At 41.9% G+C, this 12,706-nt stretch overlaps 1 protein-coding gene across 2 annotated transcripts in view; it reads right to left on the bottom strand.

Annotated features, from left to right (window-relative positions):
* The window catches only part of SERINC5 (serine incorporator 5), a 126,789-nt gene that overhangs the window by 46,204 nt on the left and 67,879 nt on the right, over positions 1-12,706 (bottom strand). For both annotated transcript variants that reach the window (XM_023729468.1, XM_023729469.1), the window contains exons 3-5: positions 3,001-3,179; positions 2,430-2,512; positions 321-414 (exon numbers count right to left, since the gene is read on the bottom strand). In XM_023729468.1, the coding sequence (XP_023585236.1) occupies positions 321-414; positions 2,430-2,512; positions 3,001-3,179 (356 nt within the window). The remainder of the gene's footprint in view (positions 1-320; positions 415-2,429; positions 2,513-3,000; positions 3,180-12,706) is intronic.

Genomic DNA, 12,706 nt, shown 5'->3' with positions numbered 1-12,706 from the left:
GGGGTGAATGTGGTTAACTCATACCACTGGCTGGCTGAGAGCCCATGTGAGACAGCCAAAAAGTCAAAGAAAAAGAAAAAAAAAAAAAAAGATGTGGAATAAGGAAAGGTAGAAAGAATAGGAAAATAGAATGGAAGAGTAGTAAGTGAAGAGGTATAAAGGGCTGGAGTGGAGTAAAAGTACCAGCAAAGATTATTTTTGGAGCAAGCAGGCTATTAACCCCTAAAAATACATTTCCTGGTAGAGCTTTTTCAATACTATACCCTGGACAGTTTGTGAGTCAATAAGTTCGCTCAGAAGCTTTCCATGAAGGCACATACCAGTTCTTGTTCCATTTATGTGCAAACTCCACAAGCAGGATGAGCTGGATGAGTATAAAGATGAAGCCTCCTACCGCTCCCACATAGCGCCAGGCTGCAGAAAATCATCAACAAATGGAGATGAGGTGACTGATCCATGTGTGTACCTCAAAACAGAGGAAATGACTATAGCTAATTTCTACTGAATGCTCACCGTACACGTGACACATTTAATCCCCACACAACCATCTAAGTGGGTACTACTACTACACCCACATTATACATGGGAAAACTGAAAGTCTAAGTAGTACCAAAGTCCCACGGCCAGTAAAGGGCATAGTTGGGATTTAAACATAGGCATTCTGCATCCAAACTTAGCCTCCATGCTATAACTTTCAGACAGCTAACAGATGCGGTAATTTATAAAATCCACAATTACCCACAATTTAAAATCAAGAGCCATACCACTTGAAAACTCAAGGTTCAGATTTTATTAGACACCACCAATATCTGGTGAGGGAATGAGGTCCAGACAGGGAGGGCAGGGCTCAGACTCTACTTCGGGCTCTGCCACAGGGAGGCCGTGGCCTTGAGTGAGCCACGTTACATCTCTGAAAATGACTGCAGACTATGGAACTTCTAGGTCGCTTCCCATTCTAAACATATGATTCTAATAGACAGAAGTACCTCAGTGGGGAATAGAAAACTAGTTAACAGGTTTTTTTTGTTCATTTGTTTTGTTTTTGTTTGGTTTTAGCTAAAATCAAGACATACTGTTTGTTGTTGTTTTGAAAGGGCTTTCAAAATAGAGGTCTCATTTTACATAGCGACTGTGATAGTGGACACCAACGGCATTCCTTTAGTAACTCATGAGTGGATGTAAACATCACCATGCCAAAACACCCTAGATGGCTCTTCCAAACCTCCAGCCCCAATATCCGAAAGACAATGGCCCTTTCTCTCCAACACCTGCTTCCTGTCATAAGTTTCAAATGTGTAAGAGGAATATCCATTTTCCTGTAGGATTAAAGTTTAAGTTTTTTTTAAATGATGGTTAAAAGGGATACAACTTCCTTAAAGAGTATACAAGAAAACTAGTATGACTGGCTAGACCCTGATATAGGACTATCTGAGGCACCATGGCTGCTCCCTGGGAACTGACTCAACGTATTTTCAGTATCTTGATTAGGAAAGTGAACCCATCTGGGCTGAACAGGGTTTTGCACTACTGAAATCCAGGGCCCTCTCCCCTCCCCACTTGCCATAGCTCATATGAAGGGCTTCCAGTTTCAGCTGCTATTAAAGGCTTTATATTAAATTAATTTGGGCAGGTTCTATCCATAAAGATGAGTCCTGGTGGCAAAGTGGTCAACAGCTCGGCTGCTAATCAACAGGTCCGGCAGTTCGAATCCACCAGACGTTCCTTGAAAACCATATGGGGCAGTTCTACTCTGTCCTATAGGGTCGCTATGAGTCGGAATCAACTCGAAGGCAATGGGTTTGGTTTTTGGTTTTATCAATAAGGAATATAATTCAATGTTACACAGTTTCACATAAAGTAAATTTACAAACTGGAGGATGCCTTCCTTACACCACTAGAGCTGTGCAGATGTACAGCTGCTACAGAGCCCTGTGTTCTGTGGCATGGGGTTTTCTGGGCCGTGCTCAGAAATAACAAGCTCTCCCAGAGCCTCTTCAGACGAAGCTGGTAAAGTCACCCTGACAAGCCAAACTGATTTTCAAACAAATTTTAAGTGCCTCATTTTCCCAACAGACCAATAACCTTACAATTATCATTTCAATCCTTCAGCCAGCAAAGTAACAAAAGGTCCTCTAACACCCTGCCTGGAAGAGAGGAGGTAGGGCAGAGGCTGGAAAGAGGCTGAGGGGAGGGGTGAGGGAGGGATGAGAGAAAGGGTGAGGGAGGGATGAGAGGAAGGGTGAGGGAGGGATGAGAGGAGGGAGTGGAGAGGATGGATAAAGTATGGGCAGGTAAGGCATTTTTTTTTTTTAAGCCACAAGATAATCCGCAATTCAAAGTATCAGAGGCGCTCTGGACTTCGCCTTTGAACAATTTTACAAAATGGGTAAAAACAAAATAAATAGGTACCCAAAATAACCCATTTGTACCGTTCAGAAAGGTCTCCTGATCTGGAATGAAGAAAGCTCCTGAGCACATGGCCCCCAACAGCAGAAGTTTAAAGAACCAAAAGCTGGAAGGAAAAAAAAAAAAAAGAGGAAATATATTTAAATGATATTCAAAGAAGGACAAAAGACCTCTTAGAAGGTAAGCACCGTCAATCAATGATTCTACCCATTGGAATGTTCTCTCCAAATCGAGGGGAAGTAATTAAGTGACTGAAGAAGGCCTTTTCCTTAATTAGACAGACTCGGCATGGCCTCTGATTGTGCAAAACACCATTTCATTGGAAATGACCTGGGGAAAGGTCTTGCTTGGTACAAGAAATATACTCCTTTGTCTCCACTGAATTTCTCATTACTGTAGCAGGTGTTAGAAATAGTATGCTAGCTCTTAGGACACTACGTGGTGACAAGTGTAAGTTCCACCTTCCGTAAAATCAATGTCAACAATTCCAACTAGAGGAAGAGCAGTGAAAAGGGTCCAATGAATAGAAGGGGTGCTGGAATACTGTTCAGAATATAATAAACGAGAAAATGCCCACAAAGACCCATGACTTACCCATTGTGAATATGAGCTCGACAACTTTTGCTGTTGTTGATTTTGAGGGTCAGGAGGAAGAAGATAAAGAAGAAACATGCCATTCCAAAACAAACTTTATACACTGCAGAGTATCCTACTAGCGTCTCACAAGTGTCACCAGCTTTAATGCCTTTACAAATATCTTCATAAAAAGGAATCTGAGAAAGAGAGAAAAGTCACCTGTTAAAACTGACTAAAAGATGTGCTGGCACAGGACATTTATTCAGCCTACAAGTAAAAATCCAGTTGCGGAAATGCACCATATGCTAAAGAAACAAGGCTGAAGAAGAAAAACGTATTCTCTAACGGCTTTTCGTTAATTTTCTCTGAATCTTTCTTACAGATACGGTGTTCACAAAGCACCACTCAGTCTTTACTTACCCAGGAAGATTCGAAGTAAACAGCTTGCATTATCAAAATATTTAAAATCATACACAATGAGAAGAAGTAGCACATTTCTATTAATGTCAAAACACAAAGATATAGTCAATTGTAAAAACGTGCTTCTAAAACAAAATAAAGCATCGTATCAACATCAGAGTTGAACAGTCTTCAGAAGAGAAAATAAGTTGAAAAATATAAAGTTACTCACATTGTAGCTGTTATCCACCAAAAAGAGACAAAAACATTGCACAGAAAAAAATAATAATAACACAAAACCAGAGGTAAAATTTCAGAGTGATAATTATGAAGACATTTTATAGCTTATCTTCCAAAAAAGGTCTTCAAGAAATAATAACGACTGAGGCTACTAACCTTCCCATAAACAAACTTAATTAGCGCTCATTTCTCGGGATGAGGACCTACTTACTCCTCCTCCTCTCCCCCAAAAAGGGCCCCAGTTTTTACATTTGAATCTGAAAATACGTTTTTCCAAATAAGTACCCCAGGCAAAAATGCATTATTTCTGAGACTCTACTAGTATAGCCCTATTTTCATGAATAGATGTGAAAAACTTGATAAAGAAATGTCAATCCTTTGGTTTTCAGTCAGTTCCTGCAACTGCGAATTTTCTGGAACAGAGGGAGGCATAAAGAAATATCTTAACTGTATTTGACTGGGCTACAAAACAAACTAACACACTTGGAGGACTGCCAAATAAAACAGGATGTCAGTTAAATTTGAATTTCAGATAAACAACGATAATTTTTTCGTAGTTAGTATTTAGTACTAAGCTCAAAGGCAGAGTCCTGCTGGGACACGCCAGTTGTGTCCATGCTAAGAAATCCAGCCCCCATCCTGTGGCAAAGGGAAATGACTATTTAACCCTTAATACTTATGGCTGCAAAAGTGGAGGGCATACTGGAAAGGAGACAAATTTGAGGCAGTACCCTTGGTGGTGTAATGGTTAAGAACTATGGCAGCTAACCGAAAGGTCGGCAGTTTGAATCCAGCAGGCACTCCTTGGAAACCATATGGGGCAGTTCTACTCTGTCCTATAGGGTCTCTATGAGTCGGGATCGACTCGGAGGCAATGGGTTTGGTTTTTGGTTTTAGGGCAAGTTAGAAGGCCACTGGCTTAACAGTCTAGGTAATAAATGAAGAAGGCAAACCAGTAGCAGAGAAAAGAGAGATTCTGTAGGTAGAAGTCATAGTTGGCAGGACTGTATGGATGACAACTCAACTGAAGGATGAGGGATGGTTCTTTCTTTTGGGATGTAGGGAGAGAGAGGTGGAGAGGACAAAGAGGGGAAACGCAAGAACAGATCAGGGTTTGTTTTGTAGCATATAGGGTCTGAAGCACTCTGAGGCATCCCAGTGAGAATGCTTCTGGAAACTGGTTCAGAACAGCAGTTAGAACTGGACACTAGGACACAGGAAGGCACCTGCACACAGGTAGTAAGAGAAGTCACACAAGTGATTTCTCAAGAGGTCTGAATATTTTGCTGTTTTAATTAAGAGTATGCAATCTGCCTGGTTAAAGGCTTCAGATACTGAAGTAATGGGAGACCACACACAAAGTTTCAGAGATTCTAACCCGAAAGTTATACTTGTATGACAAGTACTGATAATGAGGAAGCAAAATTAATTTAAATCTGTAAAAGCTATATTCATGAAGGAGAAACCATACTCATTATGCCATTTTATTTACATGAGATTCATTGCTCTCCAATATTCATTAAACTCTTTCATTCCCTCTCTTCTCCTCTATCCGCAACACCAAAAACTCAAAACCAAAACCACTGCTGTCAAGTTAATTCTCACTCACAGCGACCCTATAGGACAGAGTAAAACTGCCCCACAGGATTTCCAAGGAGCAGCTGGTGGATTCAAACTGCTCATCTTTTGGTTAGCAGCCGAGCTCTTAACCACTGCGCCACCAGGAATCCTCAGCAAGACCACTCGCCCTTAAACCACTTCCTGACAACTCCACCCCACCCAGCCCTGCCCCCACTATAATACATGCCTGTTGGCACTTCTTTAGTCTAAACCAGCCCACCCTTCACCTTCTGGCTCTTCTCCCCCTTCCCACCCCAATCCACTGCTCGCTCCTTCTCCCCCTAAACTCCATTTCAAGCAGAATGTTAATACTCAGAGGGAGGCATAAACAGATGTTACTGTATTTGACTGTATTATTCTGAGAGGCAGGAGCTTCTATCCTATCACCCCAACAAATCCCCTCCCTTGATTACTTCAGTCCACCTCAAATGTACCCAAAGCTTTCAGTTCATCAAAGAGTGAGTAAGTGACATCGCATATTCATCCAAAATAAACACAGGCAAACAACTCCTGCTCCAAATACTAACCAAGACCTCCTTTATGCTCTGTGGGTGACTGGGCATATTTAGCCTTCATAAGTGGTGAATATTTTCAGGCAAAAAAAACCTCCAAGTTGAACAAGCTGGCAAAATTTTAGTACAGGGAATTTGTTCTGATTAAATATTTGCTGTTCCAAGCTCCATCCCAGTTTTAGAAAAAAGAAAATACACATCACACACAGATTCCACACTGCAGGGTGAGAGGACACATCTGCTAAGGGTATTGCCCCTTAAGACTGGCCCTGGGCATCCAAGGACAAGCACGTAAGCCAGGTTCACACTGAGAGCCTGTGCTGTTTCTGTACAGGCCTCTGAGAGCAAGGGGTTTCCTCCCAATCCTCAAAGCAACCAACAGCAAAGTCACACATTATCAAGTAAGAACAAATAGTTCACACGGACTTGCAATCCTAACTCCACCACTTACCATGTGACCTTGGGCAAGTTGCACACCCTCTCTGAGCTTCAAGTTCCTCATCTGTAAAAATGAAATAATACTACCACCCACAGAAGGAAGTTGAGAATGAAATCAGATGATCCTTATAAAGTGCTTACGTTGTAGGGTAAAAACATCACAAAGTTTAGTAAAGCAAAAAGAAAGTTTTATTCCAGCATATATTCAAAAAAGCAAAAGTGGGAAGTGGACAAGCATGCTGCCAGAGCTAATGTCTGCCTGAATCCAAGGAATATTACAGAATAGACAAAAGTGGAAAAAACGGACCAGCATGCTGCTAGAGCCATGTCTGCCCGAGTCCAAGGAAATATTACAGAATACACAAGAATGGGAAAAGGGACAAGCATACTACTAGAGCCATGTCTGCCTGAGTCCAAAGAATACTACAGAATAGTCAAGAATGGGAAAACGGACAGGCCTGCTGCCGGAGCCACGTCTGCCCGAGTCCGGAGACTATTACAGAAGAGGCAAGAATGGGAAAACAGACAAGTATACTGCCAGAACCATGTCTGCCCAAGTCCAAGAAAACATTACAGAATAAGCAAAAGTGGGAAAACGGACAAGCATGCTGCCACAGCCATGTCTGCCCAAGTCCAAGGAATGTTACAGAATCACCATTATATATTCACATTACAAATGGGCAAAATCACTGAAAACGTCACCTTTTCACAGATCGGTTAGAAACTGTGATCCTACATTTTGAATTGTCTTTCTTAACAACCACTGGTACCGGATTCAGTTAAGAAAGTCAAGAGGGTCTTCATCAGTTCAACAAATTTTCTATTCACTAAATGCTAATAGAAGAAGGTAAGAGTGGAAAATCTTTTGTGTTCTGTTTGACTGGCTTATTTGTGAAAGTTTCCCTAAAAGACATTTTCCAAGATTGTTCTAGCTACTGTCTTTATTTCAGGGCCCAGCTGATGTGTCCTTGAGAGCCCTTGTGAGCCCAGCTCCAGCTGGGTCACATTGTTTATGCTCAAGGACAAAGAATGATGATTCCAATATTACTTCCTAAATCATTTACCACAGTTCCTAACTGCTACTAACCAAAAGAGGCACCTCAGAAGAAAGACCTGGTGATCTGCTTCCAAAAGGTCACAACCATGAAAATGCTATGGAGCACATTTCTACTCTGAAGCACACAGGGTTGCCATGAGTTGGAATCAACAACAGCAACTGGTTTACCTAGCATATGGAGTCCCTGGGTGGTGTAAACAGTTAATGTGCTCAGCTGCTAACCAAAAGGTTGGAGGTTGGAGTCCATCCAAAGGCGCCTCAGAAAAAAAGGCGTGGCGTCTACTTCCAAAAAGTCAACCATCGAAAATCCTATGGAACAAAATGTACATACGTGCAGTGGAATATTATTCAGCCATAAAGAGAAATGAAGTCCTGATATATGTTAAAACATGAATGAACCTTGAAAACGTTGTTGTTTAGGTGCCATCAAGTCGGTTCTGACTCATAGCGACTCTATGTACAACAGAAGGAAACACTGCTCAATCCTGCGCCTTCCTCACAATATCGTTATGCTTCAGCTCATTCTTACAGCCACTGTGTTAATCCATCTCATCGAGGTTCTTCTTCATTTCCACTGACCCTCGACTTTGCAAGCATGATGTCCTTCGCCAGGGACTGATCCCCCGATAACATGTCCAAATTATGTGAGATGTACTATAGCATCCTTGCTTCTAAGGAGCATTCTGGTTGTACTTCTTCCAGCACAGATTTGTTCATTCTTTGGGCAGTCCATGGTATATTTGATATTCTTTGCCAACACCATAATTCAAAAGCATGAATTCTTTGGTCTCCTTATCCATCATCCAGCTTTTGCATATGAGATGATTGAAAACATCATGTCTTGAGTCAGGCACACCTTAGTTTTCAAGGTGACATTTTTGCTTTTCAACACTGGAAAGAGGTCTTTTGCAGCCGATTTGCCCAATGCAAAGAGTCGTTTGATTTCCTGAGGGCTGCATCCAGGGATGCTGATTGTGGATCCAGGCAAAATGAAATTCTTGACAACTTCAATCTTTTCTCCGTTTATCATGATGTTGCTTCCTGGTCCAGCTGTCAGGATTTTTTTTTTTTCATGTTGAGGTGTACTCCATACTGAAGGCTCTGGTCTTTGATCTTCATCACTAAGTGCTTCAAGTCCTCTTCACTTTCAGCAAGTAAGGTTATGTCATCTGCATATCGCAGGTTGTTAATGAGTCTTCCTCCAATCCTGATGCCTTGTTCTTCTTCATACAGCCCAGCTTCTCAGATTATTTGCTCAGCACACAGACTGAATAGGTATGATGAAAGAATACAACTCTGACACACATCTTTCCTGACTTTAAACCACGCAGTATCCCCTTGTTCTGCTCTAAGGACTGTCTCTTGATCTATGTACAAGTTCCTCATGAGAACAATTAAGTGTTCTGGAATTCCCATTCTTTCCAATGTTATTCGTAATTTGTTATGACCCACGCATAGTCAATAAAACACAGGTAAACATCTTTCCAGTATTCTTTGCTTTCAGCTAAGACCCATCTGACATCAGCTATGATATCCCTGGTTCCACGTCCAATTCTGAATCCGGCCTGAATTACTGGCAGTTCCTTGTCTATATACTACGGCAGCCACTTTTGAATGATCTTCAGCAAAATTTTACTTGGGTGTGATATTAATGATGTTGTTCGATAATTTCTGCATTCGGTTAGATCATCTTTCTTGGAAATGGACATAAATATGGATCTCTTCCAGTTGGTTGGCCAGGTAGCTGTCTTCCAAATTTCTTGGCATAAATGAGCGACCACCTCCAGCACTGCATGAGTTTGCTGAAACATCTTAATTGGTATTCTGTCTATTCCTTGAAGCCTTGTTTTTCACCAGTGCCTTCACTGCAGCTTGGACTTTTTCCTTCAGTACCATCAGCTCCTGATCATATGCTACCTCCTGAAACGGTTGAACGTCAACCAATTCTTTTTGGTATAGTGACTATCTGTGTATTCCTTCCATCTTCTTTTAATGCTTCCTGCATCGTTTAATATTTTCCCTGCAGAACTCCAACCTTGAATTTTTTCTTCAGTTCTTTCAGCTTGAGAAATGCCGAGTGTGTTCTTTCCTTTTGGTTTTCTATCTCCAGGTCTTCATGCATGTCATTATAAAACTTTCCTTTGTCATCTCAAGCCACCCTTTGAATTCTTCTGTTCAGTTCTTTTACTTCATCATTTCTTCTTTTTGCTTTAGCTACTCGATGTTCAAGAGCAAGTTTCAGAGTCTCTTCTGACATACATTTTTGTCTTTTCTTTCTCTCCTGTCTTTTTAATGTCCTCTTGCTTGCTTCATGTATGATTGTCCTTGATGTCCTTCCACAACTTGTCCAGTCTTCGGTCATCAGTGTTCAGTGTGTCAAATCTATTCTTGACATGGTCTCTAAATTCAGGTGGGATATACTCAAGGTTGTCCTTTGGCTCTCATGGACTTCTTCTAATTTTCTTCAGTTTCAACTTGAACTTGAATACGAGCAATTGATGGTCTGTTCTACAAGGCCCCTCGCCTTGTTCTGACTGATGATATTGAACTTTTCCATCGTCTCTTTCCACAGATCTAGTTGATTTAATTCCTGTGCATTCCATCTGGCAAGGTCCATGTGTATAGTCGCCATTTATGTTAGTGAAAAAAAGGTATTTGCAATGAAGAAATCATCGGTCTTGCAAAATTCTATCATGCGATCTCCAGCATTGTTTGTATCACCAAAGCCATATTATCCAACTACCGATCCTTCTTCGTTTCCAACTTTCCCATTCCAATCCCAGTAATTATCGATGCAACCTGACTGCATATTAGATCAATATCAGACTGCAGAAGTTGGTAAATTTCCTCAATTAAATTTCTTCCATTGCCTCATCTTTGACCTTAGTGGTTGGTGCGTAAATTTAATAGTGGTATTAACTGGTCTTCCTTGTAGGCACATGGATATCATATTGTCACTGACAACGCTGTACTTCAGGATACACCTTGAAATGTTCTTTTTGACAATGAATGCACACCACTCCTCTTCAAGTTATCATTTCCGGCATAGTAGACCATATGATTGTCCGATTCAAAATGGCCAATACAGAGGGCGGGACCAAGAAGGTGGAGCAGTCAGACACTTCTGGAGGTCCCTCTTACAATGAAGACCCGAAAAAACAAGTGAATCAATTATGTATGGCAATCTAGGAGCCCTGAACATCAAAGGCAAAATTGAGAAATCAGACTGAGTTGCAGGGGGAGGGAGAGACTGTTTGGAAGCAGTAAGGAGTTGCCAGATCTGACCTGGTGAAAGCCGGCGTCCTGCAGGCCTGATTGGCTGGCTTGCACGGTCAGGCAAGCAGTGGCATTCAGGACACGTTTTCCACTTCGGGAGAGACCAAGCGGCAGAGAGTCTGCTCAGTCCTCCAGAGTCCGTGAAAAGCAGTGCTCAATCAGCAAAAGGTAAGTACACGTGTTTAACCTACACATGGATCAAAAACACCCTGTTTGAGAAGAACCTTTCTCTCAACTTCCTACCCCCTCCATGCTCTGCACCAGGTCCCTGGCTAGCTTCAGTGATTGCCCCATCCCCTGGGCCGAAAGTAGGACCTGTCATACACCCTGAGCCATTCTCCTGGCCTTGGAGAGGGAACAAATTAACAGGGAAAAAATAATCTGCCAGCTCCCTTAAGCTGGGAACTCAGGGCAGGCACAGCTCATTCACCTTGGCACAGGAATAACGGGTCCATGGACTTCAAATGCCTTTCATCCCTACACAGACGTGTGTGGGCCCATTTCAGCAGTGTAGGCCCTCACTACGATAGTACAACAGGGTATATACCTGAAGACTAACTTCACCGTATCAGCTATATGGTGCAGTGGCAGGTTCATAACATTTAATACCGCTCTGCTCATTAAGCAGGGTCCTCACATACCCACATCAGGAGCCTAAGGACTGGTGGCTCCACCCACGCCACCTACCCACCTGTAACAGAGGTCCAAGATTAAGTGCTGCCTCCCAGTCCTAACAGCCAACAGCACTGGGTGCCTGTAGTCCAGCTGCAAAACCCACCCACCTATGCATTCTAGGGAACAGGGACATATTTTCCTCCCAGACACTCAGGGACAGCCGTCAGCCCCCTGCCTTGCTCAGCTCATGACCCCCTACTGCAGCCAGATACCTGTGCCTACTCCAATCACCCCTGCCCATCTAGGACTGTAGGTGAAAGCCTACACCACACACCTGGTAACTACCTAGACACCTGAGCTGAATCCATACATGAAAAGTAAACGGACTTCTGGGCTCACATGCCTAGTAACAGATCTAACCACCTGGTGACAGGAGATCAGAGCTTTAAATGCGCCAATAATCAAACTAGTTCACATGACCAGCCTATTTGGGCATATCAAAACAAAACAAAACAAGAAGCTAGGACACAGTAAGCAAACATAAAATAAATATAACAACTTATTCATGGCTTGGCGACAACAGTCAATATCAAATCACATAAAGAGGCAGACCATGGTGGCTTCAGCAAGCTCCCAAAACACAGAATCAAGAAGTTTTCCAGGGGAAAAGAACTTCTTGGAATTACCGGAGATAGAATATAAAAGATTAACATACAGAACTCTTCAAGAGATCAGGCAAATCACAGAACAAGCCAAGGACCACACAGACAAAGCAACACAGGAACTTAAGTAGATTAGAGAAGAACACAATGACAAATTTAACAGGCTGCAAGAAGCCACAGAGAGACAGCAATCAGAAATCCAGAAGATTAACAATAAATTTCAGAATTAGATAACTCAATAGAAAGTCACAGGAGCAGAACTGAGGCAATGAAGTCAGAATTAGTGAGACTGAAGATAACGTACTTGATACCAACTTACTGGAGGAAAAATCAGATAAAAAAATTTAAAAAAATGAAGAAACCCTAAGAATTATGTGGGACTCTATTAAGAGGAATAACCTATGAATGACTGGAGTACCAGAACAAGGTGGGGGGAGGGGGAACGGATAACAGAAAATACAGAGAGAACTGTTAAAGATTTGTTGGCAGAAAACTTCCTTGATATTGTGAAAGATGACAAGATATCTATCCAAGATGCTCATCGAACCCCACATAAGGCAGATCACAAAAGAAAGTCACCAAGACATATTATAATCGAACTTGCCAAAATCAAAGATAAAGAGAGAATTTTAAGAGTGGCTGGGGAAAACGAAAAGTCATCTACAAAGTAAAGTCAGTAAGACTAAGCTCGGACTACTCAGCATAAACCATGCAGGCAAGGAGGCAATGAGATGACATATATAAAGCCTTGAAGGAAAAGAATTCCCAGCCGAGAATTATATATCCAGCAAAACTGTCTCTCAAATATGATGGCGAAATTAGGGCATTTCCAGATAAACAGAAGTTTAGGGAATTTGCAAAAACCAAACCAAAATTACAAGAAATACTAAAGGGAGTCCTCCAGT

This window comes from Trichechus manatus, unplaced genomic scaffold (genome assembly GCF_000243295.1).
Source record: "Trichechus manatus latirostris isolate Lorelei unplaced genomic scaffold, TriManLat1.0 scaffold00029, whole genome shotgun sequence".
Classification (NCBI taxonomy): Eukaryota; Metazoa; Chordata; class Mammalia; order Sirenia; family Trichechidae; genus Trichechus; species Trichechus manatus.
The sequence above is the reverse complement of the archived record's forward strand: the minus strand, read 5'-3'. Positions and strand labels throughout refer to the sequence as shown.